At 38.4% G+C, this 24,173-nt stretch overlaps 2 protein-coding genes across 3 annotated transcripts in view; one reads left to right on the forward strand and one right to left on the reverse strand.

Annotated features, from left to right (window-relative positions):
- The window catches only part of LOC121876075 (GA-binding protein subunit beta-1-like), a 29,272-nt gene extending 21,574 nt beyond the window's left edge, over window positions 1-7,698 (reverse strand). The window contains exons 1-5 of one of the 2 annotated variants that reach the window (XM_042380989.1): window positions 7,579-7,698; window positions 5,287-5,473; window positions 4,487-4,674; window positions 2,547-2,648; window positions 1,538-1,636 (exon numbers count right to left, since the gene is read on the reverse strand). In XM_042380989.1, coding sequence (XP_042236923.1) covers window positions 1,538-1,636; window positions 2,547-2,648; window positions 4,487-4,674; window positions 5,287-5,473; window positions 7,579-7,629 — 627 coding nt within the window. In that variant the 5' untranslated portion in view covers window positions 7,630-7,698. Of the gene's footprint in view, window positions 1-1,537; window positions 1,637-2,546; window positions 2,649-4,486; window positions 4,675-5,286; window positions 5,474-7,011; window positions 7,461-7,578 lie in introns of those variants that run through there. The other variant, XM_042380990.1, reaches the window with a different exon arrangement.
- A 1,872-nt stretch (window positions 7,699-9,570) lies between these two features.
- LOC121876302 lies at window positions 9,571-12,933 on the forward strand. The gene is made up of 2 exons (XM_042381351.1): window positions 9,571-9,610; window positions 10,023-12,933. The coding sequence occupies exon 2, from the start codon at window positions 10,390-10,392 to the stop codon at window positions 12,169-12,171; it is 1,782 nt and encodes a 593-aa protein (XP_042237285.1). The 5' UTR covers window positions 9,571-9,610; window positions 10,023-10,389; the 3' UTR covers window positions 12,172-12,933.
- The last annotated feature ends 11,240 nt before the right edge of the window (window positions 12,934-24,173 follow it).

Consider the following 24,173-nt stretch of genomic DNA (forward strand, 5'->3'; position numbering starts at 1 on the left):
ATAACCCATCTAATTCTACACAGGGATGACAACTCCTCCATACTTCAATGTTTATCCCTGACTTGCTCCCAAATCTAGTCATTGAGAGATAACAGTACCATAATTCTGCTATTCTTCAACTCAAAATATATATTTGATACCTTCATTAATTTATGTGTCAAACACAATCTACTGCACTGGTATCGTAAATAAAGGTAGGCGTTCATTTCGTCATCAGTCCATTAAATACTGCATTATATTTATTAAATTTATATAAAATTGTCTTTAATTTGGAGGTGATGAAGGCTTGGTTAGGATAGGTTAGGCTTATACTGAACAGGAGACAAATTGTCTGGTGACAAAATGTCCCAGAACCCATGAGTGATTCATCCTGATATCCTCTTTTATGGCCAATGCCATACACTTGTTACTACAGTTATGAGACCTAGGTTGTAAACCCAAGTTTAACTCTGAGTTATCAAAAGCCACTAGGACTTACCCTCTCATAATCAAGTCCCAGAAGGGATTTTAGCAAGCAACTGTTCCCCAATATACTATAAAAAGTAGTGATGGGAACTCGAGTCTATGACTCAGACTCGATTTGTGACGTGTCTCGAGACTTTCCACTCTTGAGCTGAGTCTTGGCCAAAATAACTGGTCATTTACCCTCAAGTCAACTTTTATGTGTACTACAGTAGACCCTCGGCAACCGCGGATTTCCCATCCGCGGATTCCGGGTATCGATAGTTTTTACTCAGTGTACCATTTTAGGGTCAACTGTAGTGATATCTCCATTAGCCAGAACTACTGGTGCAGAGCACTTTCGGGATGAGAGATTTCTGGGTAACGCGATGACTTTCTCAAAGCCGGAAAAAATCCCTCATCCCCGGAACCTGGAAAGAAATCCCCCATCCCCTGAATTTTTCTGGGTACCGAGTACCAGAAACATTTTCTCAGAAATTATGGAAAATGTGCCTGATTTTCATCTCTCAAAATTCAGAAAAATTCCCTCATCCCCAGAATTTTCCAGGTACAGGGAAACTTTTCTCGAAATTTTCCAGAAAATGTGCCCCTCTAAAAATCATTCCCAAACCTGGAATTTTCCGAAAATTCCGGCTTTGGGAACAATTTTCCGAGAATATTTCAATTATGGCCATCAGAGAGTTCCTGCTAAGATGGATTCCAGCTAATGGAGATATTACTACTTTCTAATTGATTTCCCTAGAAACTAGTAAATAAAAAAAAAAATCCAGCATCACCAATCTTCCCCTTTCTCATCACCATCATCGTTTTATGGCCATTTTCCACACTTGCATGGGTTTGCCAGCAGCTCTCCATGCTACATGGTCTCTTGCACTCTCTCTTGTCAGGTTCCTAAATCTACTGTAATTTTTTACAACCTCTCCCCATGTCATTCTTGATCTACTTATGCCTGACTCTCCTCCTCTCGACATTCAGGCTCATGCGCCTCTTGACTGAATTGGTCCCATCCATTCCCTCATGAATTCTTAATATTTCTTAAACTGAAATGAATATCACTTAGTCAATAAATTCTTACCATATCACAGGCATTTACATTGGCTCCAGTTTTGACTAGTAAAGATGCAATATCATAGTGACCCTCCATAGCAGCCAAGTGTAAGGGAGTCTTGTCCACCTGTAAAAGATTTATAAAGAATTAGCTGAAGGGAAATGAAGTATGCATACCTAATATAGTATAAGCTCTGGTGTGGCACTATATATAATATATGTCTAAGGTAATAGAACTGGATGAAAATAATAAAATTATATAAGAAAGAATAGATACAGTGCATTTTTATTACCTCAGCCTAAATACAGTACAGTTTATATATGGTAAAGTACTATACTTTATTTTACCATAGTAGTGTAGGAACGGTAGTACTGTACTGTACCAAAAAATTTACATAACTCTTCTAGCAAAAAATAACTAAAATCTAATGAATACAATTAAACTTTCAAATTATTTGACAGAATTAAAAAGGTTTCACGGTGAACCATAACTGTGTGAGGCATGAAGCTTCAAGGTCGTGAATGAATAATGACTGGTGCCCATATAGACTTCAAACTCCCCCATGCCTCGTGACGTCAGCGGTGGCCGAGAAGGGTGAGATTGTTACAGAAATATTGCAACATTTTTCTTGTTCTCTTTATGATACCTATGTTACCAGTTTATTTCTAATGCTAATTTTTACTTATTCCAAGTGAGAAAATTATCAGAGATCAGCAGTGAATAGTTATTACTGTATTATTTAAAATTGCAGCATATACTGTAGGGCAGACAAATGAAATACTAAACATCATTTGAGTGACCCTTTGCATTTCTTTCTCTCTACCAATCAGATGTCTTGTTACAAACAGCTCTAAGCCTCATTTGCAAAGTTTGAGTGAATAGACTGTATTTGTAGAATGGAGGAAGGAAGGGTTATATAACTACAGTTCAGTAACACATCAACCCTGACACACACTACAAAGACAATCCAAGGATTTAAGAGCCTCCTATGAGTCTCACTAATTTACAAAGGCTGCCTGAGTCACACATACTGTACCTTGTTCCGTGCATTAATGTTCATACCAGCGCATAGCAAACGATCACAGGTTTCATAATGACCATTTTGTGCAGCCAAGTGAAGCGGAGTCATTCCAATGGGCTGTGAAAGTACAGTAATACCAAAACTGATTTTTTTTTTAATAATATACATGAGCAGGAATTCTACAGTACTACCCTGTACTGTACTCATCTATCTCCATTTTATATCACATACTAGTAATTTAAAGTTGCAGACACAGTATCTGAGTAAATCTTCGACAGGGGTATTATCTTGCCCGTTAAAAATAACAGCTTTAAATTAGATTCAGAAAACAAACTGTAGTTATATACAGTGGGCAGACATTTCATCACTGGACAAAACACACTGGTCTAGTGAATATCATGTTATATTTATTAAATTTAGATAATAATGTCTTTACTTTGGAGGCAATGAATCCATGGTTAAGTTAGGTTAAGTTAGGTTTATACTGAACCGGTGACATACTGTCCAATGAAAAACGTCCAAGAACCAGAATCTACAATATTTACAGCGTAAAACTGACTTTTAAACCATATTAATATTACACCAAGAGAGAATATACAGAAGAGTTGCAAATTAACCACTACTGTAGTCCTTATAAAATGCACTAAATGGTTCATTAAAACAACACAGAAGAATAAAGATAAAGGATCCCCTTTTTTTGGGAGGGGGTAAATAATCATGTCAAGAGTCTACTTATGACAAAAAAATCCATTATGTTCTTCATTATGTCTTTTATAAAAAAATTCTACATCCCCTGAATTCTCATAGGTGAACATGTCTTAATAAGATAGGTATTTACATCCTGGTTATTCATTATTCCTATATAACATGTACAGTAGTTTGGTACAGTATTTGAAATACAGCAATTTTTCTATTAGCTAGAACCCCTTTTAACCGGAACTCTCCAATAGCTGGAATTGAAATTTTTTAGGAAAATTGTTCCCAAAGTCGGGATTTTAAAAAAATTACGACTTAAGGAAAAAATTTCGAGGGGCACATTTTCTTGAAAATTCTGAGAAAATTTTCCCAGTACCCGGCAAATTCCAGAAAATTCCGAGGATAGGGGATTTTTTTCAGGGGTTCAGAGAGGCAAATCAAATGCATTTTCGGGAAATTACGAGAAAAATGTTCTGATACCCAGAAAATTCCAGGGATGGGGGATATTTTTCCGGGCTCGAGAAATAATGTAATGCGCAATTTCTGAAACCCCCGAGAACATTTTTCCATATCCTGGAAAATTCTGTGGAAGAGGGATTTTTTTCCGGCTTTGAGAGAGTCGCCTCGTTACCCGGAAATCTCTTATTCCCGGAAGTGCTCTGCACCAATTGTTCCGGCTAAGGGAGATATACTGTATTAATACTGTACTACTGCACATATCTCTCTAGCACAATACTGTACTGTATATGTACAATTAGTCAACAGCTCACTACATGTACTACACTGTATTAGTATAAAAAATTATTTATCAACATACAGTACAGTAACTGTACAACTATAAAAATTATGTAACACCACATAAATCATAACACTGAAATCCCACTGTACGAGAACATAAAACAAAAAAATGAAAGCACTATATATTTTGGCCATAACCTACAGTCCTCTTCAGGTGAAGAGGACTGTAGGTTAGACAAAATACTGTATACAGTGCTCTTGGTTAGATTGCCTTACTGTTTACCATTGTTGTATACCTGCACTGTCTAGACACACAGAAAGCTGTATGCCTCCCAGTCTACATATACCATAATTACACCTACATTGTCTATATTCATGCTGAACTGTGTACCTGCATATTTTATACACATGCCTAACCAATTGTAAACCTGTATGACAATTTTACTGAACAATTTTTCTTCTACAGTGGGATGATATTGTGATAAACAAATATAAAAAATTAAAAAAAATATAAATCTTACCCCATCTGATGCAAACGGTGCTCCAATAGCCATCAACCTTCTAACCTGACTTGTATTACCCACTTTAGCTGCCGCCACCAACTTTTTACCAAGTTCTGTCAGTGTTGTCATGTGGGAATTGTCACGCTGGAATGCTGAAGACCTATCAAGAGCAACTGGAGGTGGGTTGTTAGCAGTTCCCCCAGTTCCTAGAAAAATTGGGAGCAATATTCAGTCCAATATTCAGTTCAATTCACTTAACATAGCATTTTCTTAAGAATGGTAACTGCAGCATGAAGCTCAATAAGGCAATATGTATTAAAACAATGCTCAGATGTCTTCCATTTCTTTATATTGCTGCTTTGATTAACAACCATAAACAACTACATTACTATTCTAAGAGGAAAACTTTAAAGTAATTTTGAGATAATTAACAACCTATACAAAATAGGAAGACAGTAGTAAACTAATTGGCTAACAGTATACCTATTCTACAAGTGATCCACATTTTAGCAGATTAATGTACAGTATATTCATGAACAAAAGTCCTGTCACCTCTCCTGCTGCTTCATCAACCCTTAGATTCAGACTCGCGAACCCGAAGCTGAAGACACAGATGCATTATTCTGTCCACATATGCTTCAGATTCATGTGTCTGAATCTTAGGTTTTGTGGCGCAGCAGAAGAGGTAACATGACTTTTGTTTGTAACTGTACAATAAAAAAAAAATTGTGTACAGTATACACTTATTAATAAATCAATATACAGTACAATACTGTATCAACCTTTACACAGCATCTTCTTACTTATTTCATATTTACCTGAAACTTGAGTAACAGGTCGGACATTTCCTTGAGCTAGAGTCAACTGGGGAGCATTTCCACGGACACTACATGATGTTCCTATAGATCCTGCTACAGGAATTTCAATATTTTCTGAATCGCTGAGAGTCCAACACCCAAAGGACAGTACTTTTGCTACTGTCTCAAGGCCATTTTTGTCTAGAAGCTGTAAACAAAAGTAATGAGTTTAGTGAGGCTAAAACTTCAAAACTTAAAAAGAAAAACAATGGACAAAATAAAATGAGATTTAGGGAAGCTCAAAGCAGGAGCCGAAGTAGAATATGAAATTTAAACCCAAAACAGAATTTCATTGTTGCTAAACAAAGGCTTTGATGAACAAAATACAGAACGAAAGTGCAATATTTTCAAAGAAATAATATTATAGAGGGGGGGAAAACTTATAGGGCTCAGGATGAACAAGGGCAAAAGTGGATCACAAAAGAAATTTTAAAGAAAGTGGAAAAACGAAAAAAAATGATAAGACAAAGTGAGACCTACAAAGAAAGATACGGGGTATTAAAAAAGACTTTAGACTGGCCAAAGAACATTTTCTAAATAGGAAATGCAAGGAGATAGATGATAATGACAGGAGACATAACTAGGGAAATGTACAGAGATTAAACAAATAAACCAGGAAAAGGAAATAAATGGGGTGGGACTATTTAAAGCAAAGACAATAAGATCCTATTTGAGGCAAAAGAAGTAAAATAGAGATGGGCAGAGTACATAGAAGATTAAAGAACTCTACAATGCTATGAAGAGAGGTAAAAATGGAAATGAAATAAAGATCAAACTACCAATTCTGAAAACAGAAGTAGAGAAATCTGTGAGCTGAATAAGAAAAGTGTTATTCCTCCAACTGATTTCCTTTAGTCTTGAAGTAAGAAAGAAATTTCCTCTAAAAAAATGTTTTACTTAGGTAACTGGATAACCCAGACAACTGTCCTTAAAATTTACTAATGCTTGAAGACAGAAAGTTCGATTTGGGTTGATAATAGCTAGAAATCAAGAAAACAGTAATGGGAAGACTGAACAATTCTTAGTTAAGATCATTTCAAACTGTTTTTCAGTTAATGTTCGTCCATTAGCTGTCCGTAGGTTCCCACCATGTTTACCTGAGGCTATACCCCACATTTAAGAGTCAATTGTCTCCTCCTTTCCTTCTCCTCCTTGTAGGTTAGGTTAGGCTGGTTCCTTTGGTGTGAGAATAGGTGTTTTGGGTGTTTTTTGGTGTTTTACTCAAATCTGACCTCCATTTTTGTGCAAATTAGCAGTACAGTATGTGTAAAAGGTGAAAACTTTCATTTCTTGCAAAAACCTTAAATTTTCACAAGAAATGAAGATCAGATTTGATAAAAACACACACAAATAAACACCTAAAAAAACGATTCTCATACCAAAACTTGAGTACAGCCAATGGACGAAATGTACATTTTTTTCTAAATAATGACTTTACAGTTGGCATTTTCAATGTTACGTCAGGTTAGGCAGGTATTTTGCATATACCCTGTAATGTATATATAATATACTGTATATATATATTGCAGTGAATGTAGTGAAGTGAGAATAAAACATAAATAACTAAGTTGACAGTATCTGAAAAAAGGAAGGATTAATAGCAAAACTATTATTACTCAGAGTAGTGTATAAATGAAAGAGAAAAATAAATTTATAGAAATAATAACGCAGAGGAAAAATAATTACCTCAATTTTTAAGTAAGGGAGGCAATACAAAGCCTCATCCCGTGCAACAATGTACTTTGTACATCACTGCTGGTAGTTATAATAACTGTATTGCACATCACTGATAGCACAGTACTTGTAGTTACAAATACTGTACTGTACAGCATTGCTGCTAATGTTACAATTACTGTACTGTAGACCATTGTTGGCACAGTACAGTACAACGTAATATTCATGTGAATCATAGCTAGTACAGTACCCATAGCTAGTACAGTACATAGTGTCGGATCAGCAAGATGTGCTCATTATAATTCATTGGGAATGATTTACTTCTTCCTGTCACCATTCATTTACTCATGTAGTTCATAAACCTTCTGTGTATATTGACTATGGCTAAGTAAAGGAGGCCTAAAAGACAGCTGAGGCCCGGTGGGGGCCAGGGCCATGGCCCGGGGACCTGGGGGGGAGGATCAAAATATAAACAGGAAGCCTCTCGTCCGCCATATTGAACGGAAATGGCCATATAAAATCCTGAATATACAATTAATAGTATGTTTCACATGGTTTATATTGTTAGCGTGTACTTACGATTATTGGTGATTTGTTCTTTTCCATATTAATTATTATCTCAAAGGCCATGGACGAATTGCAAGAAAAGTCATCTCCGGAAATTCCTCAACCGAGTTCCATCCCCAACAAGGGAACGTCAACAGTATTGCCAGATAACTTGAAGGGAAACTTTTATTATTGTTTATATATCAACAGGCAAGTATTTTGGCTGGTATTTGTGAGGATAATTTTTTATTTAATAATGGTTTATTTTATGTCAAAGCCTTTGATATCATCCCTTGTGGATATTCTTATTATGAGCATTACTTATGCAAAATTGTATTGATTCTAACTTGATTTAATAAATTATAGCAGCAAATTTATCTATTGTTAATTGTGCAATTATTTTTACAGTTAAATTATAAGTTGTTTTGAGATAGTGCAACATGTATTTTTGTATATTACATTGTTTATATTTAATCCCGATGAAATATATATAAAGCATTTTATTTTATGTTGGTAACACTGACTAGGCGTAAGTGTTCGTGCAGCATCTACAAGAAATCCGGATTCATATATTGGCTTCGGTGAGGAAAATATTATTAATGATTTCGATGGATCCAGGTACCGAAAACAAAGGATGCCTCAAGAAGAAGAAAATAAATATATGTCTTAAATATATGTATTTTACCCCAGAACTGAGGCATTGTCCACTAAAACATTTTAAGACAGAGTATTTTTGGTTGACAGCACTCAAGTAGCGAAGACGAGTTTCAATCCAGATTCAAATGGAAGGAGAGAGGGGGGAACACATATTTGGTTTTGATTAACGATAAATATAAAAAGTACGTCATATATAATACAGTTAAGGTATAAATAGCCCGCTCCAATGCGCACACTCGTTCACTTCAGAGCCGTCGGCAAATAATTATCTTTTACTGCAAAATAATCAATGTGTTGCTTTGAGATATTATCACTAAATATTTAAAGTTTTATATCAATAACCTACTGAATATATGTAAATTGTTTTTTTTTTTAATAATCTGGTGATATCGCACAATATCAAGTACTTTTTACTTTGATCCTCTTTACCACTGAACGGCTCGTTAGCCGCTTGGACGATCGGTCACGCCTCTGTTGCATACTGTTGGCAAGTACTGGGCATGCACCGGCTCCTGAATGTATCTGAACTTGCCCCAGTGTTGGTCAAGTCTGGTCTTGAAAGAGCTCACACTCGGTGCCGTCACAACACTCTCTGGCAGATTGTCCAAGAGCGTCAACCAGCTACAGGTAAGGGCACTCGACTGAGTGCCACTGTCGCAGGAAGATCAGAGCCATAGATAGAGTTGAGCCTACCGGGCTCCATGTTGTTACTCAGCGGGTGAGAAGTCTTCTCGTGCTCTCTCCCACATAGTTTATAAATATGCTTATCCAAGTGTAACTGTATGACAATTTTACTTAATAAACATCATCATCATCATCATCATCCTCTACAGGACGAGCGCAAACTTCTTCATCTGTTCCGTAACAATATAGAGCCGGGTTGGCCGAACTCTATCTATGGCTCTGAGGAGGATAAAAATAATATTGAGTCCTCCATCCTCCTAAAAACCTGCTAAGATCCTTCTCATGTGTGTCAGGGCAAAGCAGGACTTGAACCCTTGACTTGTTAGTGAGAGATACGAACATTACAGCTGTACCACCAAATTTATACTACTAGGACTTAAGAGGCAGACAAGTAAATCAGTAGGCAAGGCTGGTAGGTGAGTTTACAGCTGAAGTAGTAATGGGAGTCTTTCGTTGTGGCCACAGGGAAGTATTGGGGGGTTATTTAGTACAGTACATGAAACTAGTAAAGTTAATTGTCTTCAAAATACTGTAGTTGAAAAGCTCTCGACGAACTTACTCAAGAATGTACCCAGGATATACACTCACGATTCCGGAAACCTGTCATCTGATAAACGTTTACGTAGAAGATCATAATACGACAAGAAGACTTCCCGTGAGAGAGAAGATCCGGGAAGACTTGGTTAGTTTACAGCCTGGCGGTGTGTCGGCTGGCAGGAGGGAGGTGAGGAGCTATACATTATTATTATTAGTTATTTTCTTGTTCGTTTTTTAACTTTATTGTTATTGTGTTAATACCTTTTCTTTGTTAGAGTTCATAAGAGAGTGTTGAAATATTTTATAAAGACATGTGTTATTCTAAGGTATCATCAAATAAGTTGTTGATACATTTACTCACAAAATTATTATATACAGTTCCTTAGTATGAATTTTACAGTAGTGTTTAATAGAGTAATGTCTTAGTTTGTCAAGAGGCATTGTTCCTCATATCTAAACTAGCATTGTTCAAATAGCCTATTAATTCCCAGTACATGTGGGTGATCTCTCGTATCAAGACATTACAATATTTTATAGATTAGTGACGCCATTTTTACATTAATGAAAACATGACTAATACCAACATTTTCATATTTCAGACAACTCTCACCACAAACCTGAGACGTGTATGAAGAAACGAGCCAACAGAGTAGAGAGGAAGACACAGTGGAGATACCTTAGTGTTCCCGCGTTGACCAGGTGTGATACAAAACCTCTCCGACTATAAATGTATACATGGAAAGATGCTCTATAAGTAATGGATAATATATTGGAGTTATCAAGTTAATGGTTGTTCACGTACGGGAATATGGACTTGAGATTGATGGCCTCCGAGTAACGTTCACCAAGAGGTAACACATAAATTAAAACACGTGATGATCGTGGACAATACATACTGAACTCGAGGGAGAAGCAAGTAACATTTATGTAAAGTTCAAGTTATTAGTTATTCGACGGGCCTTAAGCATGAAGATTAACCGTGTGTTTGTGTGGTTTATATTCATAGTAGTGGTCTTTGCAAGTCGCTCTCAGGAACTCCCAACTACTGACTCTCCTACTGCTTCTCCTACTGTGGAAAACTCAGGGGATGAGTCTCCCGCCTCCCCTGCTATGGAGAACTCAGGGGATGAGTCTCACGTCTCCCCTGCTGTGAAGAATTCAGGGGATGAGTCTACTGCCTCTCCTGCTGTGAAGGACTCTCGTGATCAGCCGTCTGTCAAGCTTTGCGCCAACAGCCATGATGACACTGTTATCCTTCCTTGGACTGTTGTGTCTACTACTCTTGTCTTAATTCTCTCAACCTCATTCTTGCACATTGTCTTCATCGCTAAGGGTGTTAAGTCTCTGTGGTGCATGTGTTCCTCTGTTCCTGGGGATGAAACGGAAAACCGGATTTCGGTTTTTGGTTTAGAAAGTCGAAAGAACAGCACAAAGTCTGTCTTGAAGAACAGCATCAAGCTCCGACGACGAAGGAGCATGTCTGTCCCTTTCTTTAATCGTCCTTCTTCTGAGAAACCCAAACGAAGTTCATCCGTCTTGAGTGATTTCCAGGAAGGGTTCCTTAATCTCGACAGTGCTATAAACCAAGGAAAGTACAGCAGGACGACTACATGTTGCCCAGTGCAAAATTCGGAGGAGGCGGAGAGAAAAAATTATCTTTCTTTGTCCATAGGGCCAGAAATATTTTGTAACGATGATTCACATTTCTCTTGTTCTTGTGGCCAAACAGAAATTCAACAATACGTTCCCGTCTTAACTGTGCCCACCATCACTGTCGAAGCCCCTAAAGAGAGTAATGTTGATTGTTACGTGGATTCAAGATCAACTTCCACCTTCCCAGAGGAAGACCAAATGTTCAGCTCATGGTCACAGTTGAACGATTATGCATCCTTAGCTGGTGCATCAGATGTATGTAGAGACGCCCCTTCATCTTCGGGGATGGAGAGCACGGACGTTCATACTGGTACATATGCTGCTTTGAGTAGCAATTTTCAAGAGAGACCTTTACACACCAAAAAAACAGAAAATCCCGTAGGAGAGAATGTAGTTGACGATGAAGGTCATTTCACAGGTACCAGACACAAATCTCCAGACGTGCCTTACTTCAGGACAGCGTCTCCAACTCCTCTGACAACTTTGAAGGACGATGAGTCCGATACAATCAGGCGATCACAAGCAACCCCCAGTCAGCGGAAGTTTCGTGAGAGCTTTTGTTACTTTACGCCTGACCCTGACTTGCTACCTTCTTTAGAGGTTATTGACTCTCAACTTTTCGCTGTTCCCGAGTACCCTGATGACTGCATGGTGACCACAAATAAAGAGTTTAAATCTCCAAACACACCAACTGCCTTACAAGCACCAAAGTGTCGCACTGATGTCGAACACAACATAACAGACTTTTCAGGTAACGGAAACTGTCATGAATTCCTTGATTTGTTTGAGTCAGAGCCTCAGGCACTGGAAGTATGGGACATCCCCACTTCTTCACGAATGGCACAAGTAATCCCGATGAATTCTAGACCCATCTTCATAGAAGACCAAGCTATTCAAGGCCCCTTCTTAATTGACACAAGGTCCCTACTGGCAAAAAGTTCGCATCAAAACAACCCCTCCCGAAGATTCAGTTCATTTGAAGTGTTAGAGGCCTACCGTACCCCGGCTGTGAGAGAGCAACGTCGGAGCATACATGGAGGAGACAACTTTCTGAGTTTGATGCGGAAGAGTACTGGCCCCGAAACGTCAGTGTGATGGCATAGTTTATTCTTATGTTTCCATAATTCTGCCATAGAATCAATATTTTGTACCTCATGTTAGTTCAAGCCCGGTTGAAAGAGGAAAATTAAACGAAGGCGATCTTAGCAAAGTTGAGCCTGGGATAAACGGACTCACTGTTGTCTCTATAGTGAACACCTGTACCATATCATTAGGCTCAGCATCTAACAGGCTATTGAGGTTTACCAGGAGGAGAGTGAGAGAGAGTACTGTATCTACAAATATTATATATATCCTTATAGTGTCCCAAAGCTTCATCAATTCTGGATTAACCGTTATTCAGGTTCATCATAACATAATTTACATGATCATTAATGTTCGGTAGATTTTTGTAATGTACCCCATATCTAGTACAGTATGCACTTCTCCGTGGCCTGTTGTGTTGATCAAAATAATTTGTAGTCTTCTATTAGAATTCAAAATGTTCTTGCAACTTACATATCTTACCTCTGTCGGTCAACCCAACTACAGTGTCGGTACATTGCCTCCCTACTGTAATCGCACTACCGATAAGGGGATGTCAGGCCCTTAGGACGAATTTCACTGTCAGGACATGGATGATAGATATAGACTTTCTACATAAATGTGTGAAGTTCTGAGTTAGGGTCTGGGTGCTGCCATCTACTGGGGGTGACGGAGGAAGCTTTGATAAACATTTTTTTCATCTTGCTGTTAAAGATTTTGTTTGAAATTAATACTGTTAATAAAAAGAGCTTAATAAATTGATGCTATTTTTTTATTATTATTTCATTATCACCAGAGATTTAAAGGCAACATTTCTAACGAAGGAATGGATTACAATGAAGCATGTTTTCACTTTCGCCATTCCTAGGCAGTCTTGTAAAAAAATATTAGAAGCATTGTTATGAACGACTCAAACTTGTCTAATCATACTTTTAGATATAATAACATTGTGATTTAAAATTTATCCTATAGTTGTAAAAGCAATTATATTAAATAGGACTAATTATTTAACAGTTAAATGTCTATGTATATATATTATGGGGGGAACTTTTGAATGACCATTTAATACAATCAACAAAAGTTTCGAGACACCAAACAGACAAAGTTCTACAGTTGTATATTTCTATTAATAAAAGTCAAATAAAAGACCGAACCTAAAAATAAACACCAACTATGCATTAATAAGTACAAAGACGAGATAAAACAAGAGGCTACGAGAACAAGTTTAAAATGACTTAATTGTTCTGTCACTGAAGAACACAATTAAATATGACTTAATTGTCCTGAGTCTGGGTAATGAGGCGAGGTGGTGGGGTCACTTTAACATTCTTTCGACCAGACGGCAAGATGTTCAGTTATTGGGCTTACATCTCTCTGTCTTGTCTAAAAGTTCGTTAGCAATTATTTTTCTCATAATTAGGGATAAGAGAACTAATTAAGGCAGGTTTTTAATAAAATTTTAATGACTCTCTTGCCACCGTAATTATGTCATAGCTTAAGGGAGCCAATGAGTATGTGTTGGCCATCACCAGAAGTGGCCTTGGTCAGGAGTCTCAGAGCGGGTGGGAGGGGGGGAGAGAAGAGAAGAATGAGAGATAGAAAAATAGAGAGCTATAGGGAGAGAAAAGGAGTTGAAGAAGGAGAGGGAAAGTAAAAAGCTGACGAAGTAGAAGAAGGTGCGGAATACAAGGTAATAGAAGAAGAAGAAGAAGAAGAAGAAGAAGAAGAAGAAGAAGAGAGAGAGAGAGAGAGAGAGAGAGAGAGAGAGAGAGAGAGAGAGAGAGAGAGAGAGAGAGAGAGATTCTCTTTAACACCTGAGCACTGTCAACACGGCCCATCACCCTACATACAAACTCATAGCAAGCTCTCGCATGGCATTCAAATAACAGCGAAATAACCAAATACAATTTGTTGTAATTTCTCTTGACACATTTCATTAAAATTGCTACAATTAAATTCGATAGGCATTGTTTTGAAAGAATCGAAGAGATGATCCATTTCAAAATTTCGATACTTAGAAATAAACGGTTACACCCACAAAATAAAATAATAAATTATCTTTAAAATATTATCTGTTGAAATACACATTACAGCTTATTTCCGATATTCAATGATTCCCCTGATATAACTAGGGTCCAGGAGTGGCTTGTGTCGTTATAACATTAAGGAGATGGTATTCAGGGCCATTCAGGGTGGTTTACGAGGTAATGGTAAGTATGAATGGCTGAGAGTAGCGCGCAGGGTGGAAGAGGGGAGACGACGGGTAGGAGGAAGAGTAGGACAATTGCTAAAAAAAAAGGTTATATTGATTCATATTAGTTTGTGTGAAAAACCTGATATAAGACATGACGAACTTCCTAATTGATACAAGCAATAACCTTCTTGATATCACTAAATCTTTGCTAGACATCTTAAGATCCTGCTAAATATGACCAAAATCCCGCTAAACATGACCAAGATTTCGCTAAACATGACCAAGATCCCGCTAATCACGACCAAGATCCCGCTAAACATGACCAAGATCCCGCTAAACATGACCAAGATTTCGCTAAACATGACCAAGATCCCGCTAAACATGACCAAGATCCCGCTAATCACGACCAAGATTCCGCTAAACATAACCAAGATCCCACTAAACGTGATCAAGATCCCGCTAAATATGACCAAGATCCTGCTAAACGTGACCAGGATCCCGCAAAACATGACAAAGATCCCCGCTAAACGTGACCAAGATCCCGCTAGATATGAACAAGACATCTCAAGATCATGCAATGCAACACCAACAAGAACCTCCTGAGAAACACCATTATGAAGTCATCAGGCCAGAGAATCTTCAGGCTCCAACTTTGACAACAACAATCTCTGCCATAATGGCTTTTGGAATTAATTAATGGAGAATTAATGGAGGGCATTGTGCTGCCTCCTCCTTCCTTCCCTCCGCCTCGACTACCTCGCCGTAACGGAGAGGCCAAAATGAAGCCCTATATTTGGATTCTCATATAGTTGCATTTTAATTTTTTCCGCCTTATAGACTTGCTTCATCCATGAGACAAAGATGAGGTTGGTGTTTTGTTTGGAGATATAGTTTTTAACCATTGTGTGTTTAGTGGCACTGTACTGATGGTCTTATAACTCGTGATTCAGTTGGCACTGTATTTTAGGTCTGTGCTCTCATCATTCAACAGACTACTGACACTGTTTATACTTTTGGCACTGTACTTCACACATTGTGCTTTCAACAGTGAATATCTTACATTACACAGCTGCACATCTGTCACTACATAACTGTATATCTGTCACTTTACATGTGGCGCTAGATAATTGCACTACGAGAAAACAGTGCTCTAAGCGTCATAGGTTACAATATGACAAAACGAATAAGAAATCTGAGCAATGCTTTCTGAGTAAATTTTATTCCAAATTAAATGACTTTATTTCGTCTGTAAATATTATAAAGACGAGTAACAAATATTATTAGGAAATATTGAAAGTCACTTCACAACCAGGCATACCAACCACTCCGAGATGACACGAGCCAGTGTTCATTCCATAACTTTTTTCCCCGACTGTACAATATGTCTGATTTTATAAAGTCAGTACAATAGTATATAGAGTAGTGCGTACAGATGCTCATATATGCGTAATGAACAATTTATTTGTGTACACGATAAGGATTCAATCTTTAACTCATCATTTCACTCATTCATTCATTGCACTTACCCATTCATTCACTCATTGATTCACTACCTCATTTACTCTGGGTCTCTCACTTTCACTAACCCAGTCACTCACTTATTCTTTCTAACTCACTGTCACTCAATCATTCACTCACTCACTCAGTCAATCACTCTCTTTAACTTCTCTGTCACTCACCCACTCTCTTTAACTCTAAATAACGTCAAGTAATCATAAAAAAACTAATTAAACAAAATAAACCACAGGAACAAAATCAAGAGACCATCAATGATTCAGTGTGACTGTCATTAAAGACTAACCGTTGGACTGACTGACTGACTGAATGACTGATCGATATACTCCCTGACAAATAAAAAAATAACAAAAGATAACCACAATCACAAACTACATAAAACACTTGATTGCTTAGTAATAACACCAATAACCAGAGGATACCGGGCCATTAGAGATAATAAGGCTGGCAAGTGCGACAATAGCGACGCAACGCGCAATGTCCGCCAGCAATATTTACCATCACGATATTGCCGCAGTTATCGCAAAGACCATTAGCAAGTGAGGGTGAAACAAGGAAGCAGTTTTGGCTATAGTGGACCAATCAGATAAGTATGTTGTGGGCTTTTATTTATATTGTATAATCAACGTATAAAATAAAGTTATTAATTGACGAGATAAAGACATGAAATAAATCAGAATATAGTTACGATGCATTCCACTGATAAGGAAGATTGTCTACACTTATTTCACTCATTGTCCTTTGGCTGAGAAACGTAATGACACACGTAAATGCACACATCCTCCCCTCCTCCTCCTAAACCGATAGAGTATTAGGAGTTAAAGTTGATGGATTTTTTTTTTTAATGTTTTGGAGGAGATTAAGATGACATGTTGCCCAGCATCTCACTGGTAGTGGAATAAGGTGGATAAGTTAAGCTAGTCTTCTATCTACACCATCCACTTCACTTTTCATTATACACATTCCACACCATACATTACACTTCATCATTAACTGTCTATCACACAAATAGATAGTAAGCAAATGTATTAGAATGAATGATGTTTTACCACTTTTTTTTTCAATACAAAATGGCAAATAGTCACGATGATGCTTGTAATCGGCCACTCTTCCCTTACAAGTTCTTATGTGGCAATAAATTCGATCTTCTCACTTATCGCTAATGCTCATTTCTCACCTGTGTTTATGGTCAGTATTTTTCGTTCATTAATTCTGCTTTCGTGACGAGTTTCTCCGGGCATTAACCAGTCTGCAGGCTTAACCAATTTATTTCTTGACCAATTCATGCTGGGAACTTTGGATGTATAGTAAGACCAGCAAAAATTTAATTTAATTTTACATTTTTCTTTGTCGTTTTCTGAACATATAAATGAACCTACAGAGCTAAATGTCTTTGGACATGAAACCGACATTCCTTGGTTGACAACTCACCTGTTTTGTCTTGCATGTCTAAATAGCTTATTGTTATATGACGATTTTCTAGACATTTCTATGTTAATCTTATCTCTTAGACTACATCCTACTCTCAGAAATAATTTAAATTCTCATATCCACACAGTGGTACGAAATTCATCTATTACTTTCGGGAACAACAAAGGCCTTAAACTCATCCTGAGGGCGAGCGTCACTCTGTCACCAGTACAACACGCTGCCCAGGATATTGAGGCATCGTGAAGTATTTCCTATTGTGACGACACGTCCTCGCTGCCCACTTACCTACTTACCAAGTATAAACAAAAATGAACAGAATTCCGTCCGTTCATGGTTGCAATAATATCAATAATACTACTGAAGAAGACAGGTCAATCTGTATGAAATTGGAAATAAACTCGCTAATGTACTGTACGGTATCTTGTTAGAAATAAGAAACTCACTACGTATATAATCAGAGACATTATGATCTTAAATGCAGTTCAGTGTATATCTAAGTAAATCACACTTAACCTAACCTAACCCAAAATGCTTTATACAGGTGTTATGCAAGAGTGTGTTTCTCTTAGCCTCGGATATGTTCTCTTGTATACGTAGTTCAGAGTCTTTGTCTGACCATTTATATACCCGCCAGCATCACTTTTAGGATAGGTTACTTATGAAGGAGGAGGTGTACAGTATATTTAATGAGCTTTAGATGAAGAAAGGAAGGAAAAAAGATCTTGGTATGATGACTGGTAACAAACTATCTATTGTCTGTACGTCAACCAAGCGAACCATATGCCGAGTCTAATCCAACGACCAATCACTTATATGTAGAAAATTTTATATTAGGTTCTATTTCAACCTTATTTAAAGTATTATAAAATGCAGCGCTCCCAAAAAATAAAGAACATTTGTGCTATCGAAAGAGCTTAGACGATGGAAACGAAATTGGTACTTTTATTTAAGACCTTGTGCTATAGAGACCTTCCAAGACCGCTGAGGGCGGTGGCAGGACGATAACTGAGACCACACACCAGCACAACCAGAAGTCACAGACCAGGTTGAGGTATTATATCTTTTCGATGTTAATTGTAGAAGTATGGAATATCTGCCCGAACAGGTGGTCTTGTCTCCTAAAGTGTCAACCAGCTAGAGACGACCGGATTAGCACTGGACGAAACCAGATGAGAGTACAGTTAGAGGTGCTCTGAGTATAATATAATGACGTCACTTGCTGGCCTGATTTAAAGTTGGTTGTTGTTCAGCAAGTGGATGAAGATCGGGATACGAGGCATTACCATCACGTCCAGAATACTAATACGTACATAAAGTTAACTAACAAGGTACATCAACAGTTTCAGTTAATATAATACATCAAAGGGTTCAGATAACACATTGTAACGAGAGCTGCGCCCACTACGAAGCGACGAGAAACACTCGTACAGCCAACAAGGCACAATCAAGGATTTACATAATAGATTACCACGAGCCTGTTGATTGAAATTGCACAAAAAGGGTTCGAGCAAAATGGGGCAGTGAGAGCTGCCGCTGACTCGCTGCTACAAATTCTCAATTACTCATTTCAACAAGAGGTTCATCCACACACAGTAACAGGTGTGAGCCATGACTGGTTCCTCTCGCGCGTTTGAGAGAGGATTGCCGACAAATGTCCCAAGGGAGGTAATTCTATTTCTCATTCGACATGTTTCCATTCCTTCTCACTATAGATCACCAAGTTAAACCTTTGAGACACCTCACATCTCCCCCCTCTCATCACATATTCCTCATTGTTGACGCTGCAGGAGTTCTCCCTCAAACCTTCTTCATATATCCTGCAGCTCTCCAGAGTAAGTGTACAACTGTATACTGTACTCCCTAACATCCTTGTATTAATATTCTTCTCTCCTACACGGTACAAGACAAACTCTGCATTTGTGCCGAGCATAATAGAGGCGGAAGCTGTGTTTGTTGTTAGTAACTTGCAACTTTTCTTCTTGCTACTTTCAAAACTCAAGAAAATAAAACATGTCACTTCATCCAATGGACATATTTATTAAGGTAATCATTCAGCACGAAGAGAGAGTCCAAGAATCATTCAGACTAAGTTTGTCTTCGCTCAGGTTAACATACAGCGTTGTTACATAGACTGTGAAGGGAAGTACTGTATAGGGGTGAGGGATAAGTGAGCTAAAGTGTGGCTGATATGTACGTAGAGTTCCAATTTTCACCGGACTAACTGACTAACACAAGTACTGTGCATGACATCTTATAAATACCTGAAAGCATATTTATACTTGACACCTTATTCATACTTAATAAACCTTAGGCCTGGTTAAAGACCTTAAGTCGTGCCCATAAAATCTTTGTAGATTCGTATTGAAGGACCTTTAAACACACTTCAGTAATCGTGGGTTTACTTTAAGAAACTTACGTAATATTTAAGTAATGGGACACTTTAAGTTCTTTGGTCATGCTTCAGGAGCTTTAATCATAATTACATATCAAATTTTCTCTTGCGATGTTTTGAGATTTTTCCTTTAATTAACACGCAGCTTAAACCTTTGCTAAGTAGTGAAGATTGTCATTACACGGGGGACTAGACTATGTTGAGGAGGAGACACGAGTAGCAGCGACCCTCACCGAAAAGTAAAACCGACCTTAAGTCCCAACTGACAGTCCCAAGTGAAATAGAAAGTTATTCGTCATAGCCAGCTGCTTGCTTACGTGTGTGTTTGTGCATGTGTATATGTGTGTGTGTGTGTGTGTGTGTGTGTGTATGTATGTATGTGTGTGTGTGTGTGTGTGTGTGTGTGTTATTTGTATACATGATGTGTAGATGTGTTTATTTATATACAATGTGTGTGGGTGTACTGGTAATCATGATTTCATTTTCCCTTTTATGTTTAGATCCTGAGAGTTTACACGGTCACACACAGGACCGAGGCATTAAAGGTTCTCTATGGCGGTTGCTACCTTGAGACACTCTAGCTCAGTAACCGGACAATTAATGTTCTGTTGCGAACCTTTTTCATCTGAAAATTTGTAGTTTTTAGAGGGGCCAGTTTGCTGGGGTGGCGTAGCAGGACCTGCCGGCCGAGAACCGGTGCCGCCAGTTCTGCCGCACAACTTTCACTCGCCAACAGTTGCCGATCAGGCTATTCTTTGGAGTGTGCTCACTTTTACCCTTTCTACTTAGTTTTCTCTACTTCCTTCTGCTTTAAGTCAACACTGACAATCGTTAACAATTGTGATTATATGCGATAAATGTTTCTAGGTTTCATTTCCGAGGAGATGCGTGCCGAGGAGCCGGGGGTAGGAAAAAATTAAAATCCGGAAAAGGGTTGATGGTAGTGAATCTGGGCTAAGAGTCGTTGTTGCCCGCAACTCACCAACTTTCTCATGAGGCATCCCGCGCTGCCAGAGTCACAGGGCATGTTCTCGTACTGCTTCACTTCTTTCTTCCCTCTAAAAGTTATTTTTAGTTGCTTTGTTATCACGTATTACGAAAAACTAACTTGGTCTTATATTTGTACTAATGATAAAGATGAAATATCTTAAGCAAAGGAAAGTTTCGTTATGTATGGAAGTACCGTAAATACAGTATTGAGAAAATTATTATCTATTTCACCTGCGTAGAACTTTAAACACGTCCTGCACTTGTTTCTTTTACAGGCGTTTAAACTGATCTCTTAATAGCTTCATCGCACATAATATTTAAAAAAAGTCATTATAGGAGTTTCTTTCCTGCTGCCTTGACCAAACGACGAAAAAGTGCCACCAGCAAAATCTAACAAGCGTTGCAATTAGCGTGACAGCGAAGCCCGCGGACAGCATGATGCTACACTTTATCTTGTGCCGAGATGTGTTTGTCACCCCAGAGATGTCGACCAACTGTTGCTCTCTTTTAATATCCTCTCTGGGAGATTTCTAGATGCGTAAGAGAGAGAGAGAGAGAGAGAGAGAGAGAGAGAGAGAGAGAGAGAGAGAGAGAGAGAGAGCATCTGAGGCCCACTTGAATAATCCTTCCTCCCCCATATAGCAAAGAGGCTTGACTTGGGGAGAGGGAGAGAAGAGAGAGGAGATAATATAATGTTGGGTAGAGTCGACCTGCCACCATACAAGGATGGAAGCCTATGGCCTCGCCACCAGCACTCTGTCCCACATAAAACCAACTAATTATCGTCGCGGAAGAACCACGCCTCGACAGAAATTTGACTGGTCAACATATGACGAACACAGACACAAACAATAATCATGGCCTCATAAAGACAGATACTGGACCGCCTCGACAACCAAACAAAGAAGCACAAACTTGGGATTATGAGAGCATAATGGCAAGTGCCTGGGGTAGTGTTGAGCCATCAAGCATAATCAGCAGCGCTACCACAACATGGCGGCGCACCTGTCACACTCTTAGTGCTGCCTTCATATCCACTATAAAGTTATACATTTATTGTGCAGTGATTCTACGATTGTTTTTCACTAATATTATATATACAGTATGTGTCACTAATTAAGGAAAATTGAGAAAAGGTAAGCTTTTGTGTTTTTTCTTTTCCACAATTCAAGCTGATTTATATATGAGCGACCATGTAGAATAGACGATGAAAATATAAACTATCGTATAAATCAACATATTTATTAGTACTAACCCAACACTCCTATCCTATCCTATATTGGAAATAAACATCTAATGGCTTGTCGGGTATCCCTGGTGAAATTGCCTTACTGTTTATTAGTGTTGTATACCAGCACTGTACAGGTACGGTTGTGGGCAAAATAATTCGGCAGGGAGGGAGTAAAGCTGTGTTTGCCTCACAATTAAAATAAATAAATCAATTTGTGGTGTGAAAAGAAAATCATTGACTTTTAACCGTCACCTTTATGGGCTGATGACCACCAATAGGCGACTGGTCATGCATCCAACACAATAATTACTACACCAGGTTCCTCTTCCATCACGATGCTGCTGGAGGTGTGGCTCCCAAACCACTACAGGCGTGGCAGTGTGAGGTGGGGAGGCGCCTACAGTGTTTATAGTGGTCGACCACGCCTTCTACCCCCCCACCTCACCCCTAACTCTCGCCCGTCCTCACTGCTGCCACGCCTAGTTCTCTAGTAGGTCAAGTATATATACTGTATACGTATATGTGTTACAGGCAATCTTTCAAATCAGACAATTCAAAAAATGCCTAAGCTGGATGTAAAATACCGGGGAAAGTTCCGTTTCATAAAATATGATAATATTTATATTGTGGTACGGTCAGGTCAGGTCAGATCTGGTTAGGTTAGATTACATTAGGTTAGGTTAGGTTAGGTTAGGCTAGGTCGGGTCAGGTAACGTCAGGTCCATTCAGATCAGTTCAGGTACGGTCAAGTTAGATTATGTTAGGTTACATTAGATTATATTCTAAGATTTATAAAAATATGATTACTGTCACACCACATCGCATTCATGTAATATTCTCTAACACAAATTTTCTTAAATACTTTACAAATTACGTGTAATAGAATATATTGTCAGGAATTGAACCCGGGACCTCTGCCTGCGAGGAGAGGACACTACTACAGCTCCACAAGTGAAACATGCAAATATCCAGGGTTCGATTCCTGACTAGTGAGGTATTGTTTACATATTGAAGTCCGCGTGTATAGAGACTGTTGATTGTTATTATACTCATCCCTCTGGAGCTCCTGCAGGGACTGCAGCTGGGTGCATGTATAAGTTAGTAGATCCTGAAACTGTAAAGGTGAGTTCGTATTCTTGGCACTGGTGTGAGTATCCTGTTATAATTGTCCGTGTGGATGGTTGTAAATAGCCAACCTCTTGACCGAGCTGAGAGAGAGAGAGAGAGAGAGAGAGAGAGAGAGAGAGAGAGAGTTTCCAGTCATCCTCAGTTCTCAGCTCCAATAAAGTCCCTCACATAGGAACATCTTTTGAGTCACTGAACTTAAATCACCAGATAAAAAGTGAAGTTATAAAATAAATAGGATGTTCTGCTGGCCACTTCACCACCACTACCAATACTACCACTACCACCACTATCACCAACCGATACCAAATAACCACGAATTTCCCATCAACACGCGCTAAGAAAAAAAAAGAGAAAAAATCGTGAACATATGAGACCCCACCAGTGTGAATTTTCTCAGATGCACCGTAACCAGTGGACGGTGGTTTAGAGCGAGTAATCAGCATTTACACAGGTGATTGGTGGGTACACAGAGGGTGTTTGAGGATTGGGTTAGCGTGTGGGTGGTTGGTTGGTTGGTTCCATGTGTTACGTCTGTCAGCTGAGTCACCACCATCCTATATGATCTCATCTCCTCTTAAACCTCATCCCTCTTACACATTATTTCTCTCACTTTCGCCTTATTTCCTTTAATAATAGAATTCATGTGATTTATTTTATCTTATATGTATCTGTGTTTAGCTATCTTTCAAGTTAGGTCTTGGATGTATGTGCCTGAAGGGCTTCAACCTACCAATCACTATCGATTAGAAGTATTAAAAGTGTGTGAGGAAATACTTTATTGCCTATGAACTATTTTTTTATATTTCTGTGGTAATTTACTACAATTCTTCATTTTTCAATTTATGCGAAATATTTGAGTGTCTAACGATATAGTTTTGCTCATTCATCGCTCGTTAACTTCTTCTCTTTATGATCTTCCTTTAATTAGTTTATTTATATTCCCCCGTCATCTGTTTTACTGCACATGCTTCAAGACAACAGCCTCTGGACACCAAGGAATCGACCCCCGGTACTAACAGTATTACCAGACATTAGCGTCACACATTAGCCCGCTGGAATATCATTCTAGTAATAACGATGGTGTCAGAGAGTAGGAACACTGATGAGACATAGTTGACGAGACATACCACCGC

The sequence above is a fragment of the Homarus americanus genome, unplaced genomic scaffold (genome assembly GCF_018991925.1).
Source record: "Homarus americanus isolate GMGI-L3 unplaced genomic scaffold, GMGI_Hamer_2.0 scaffold34921, whole genome shotgun sequence".
NCBI classification, from domain to species: domain Eukaryota; kingdom Metazoa; phylum Arthropoda; class Malacostraca; order Decapoda; family Nephropidae; genus Homarus; species Homarus americanus.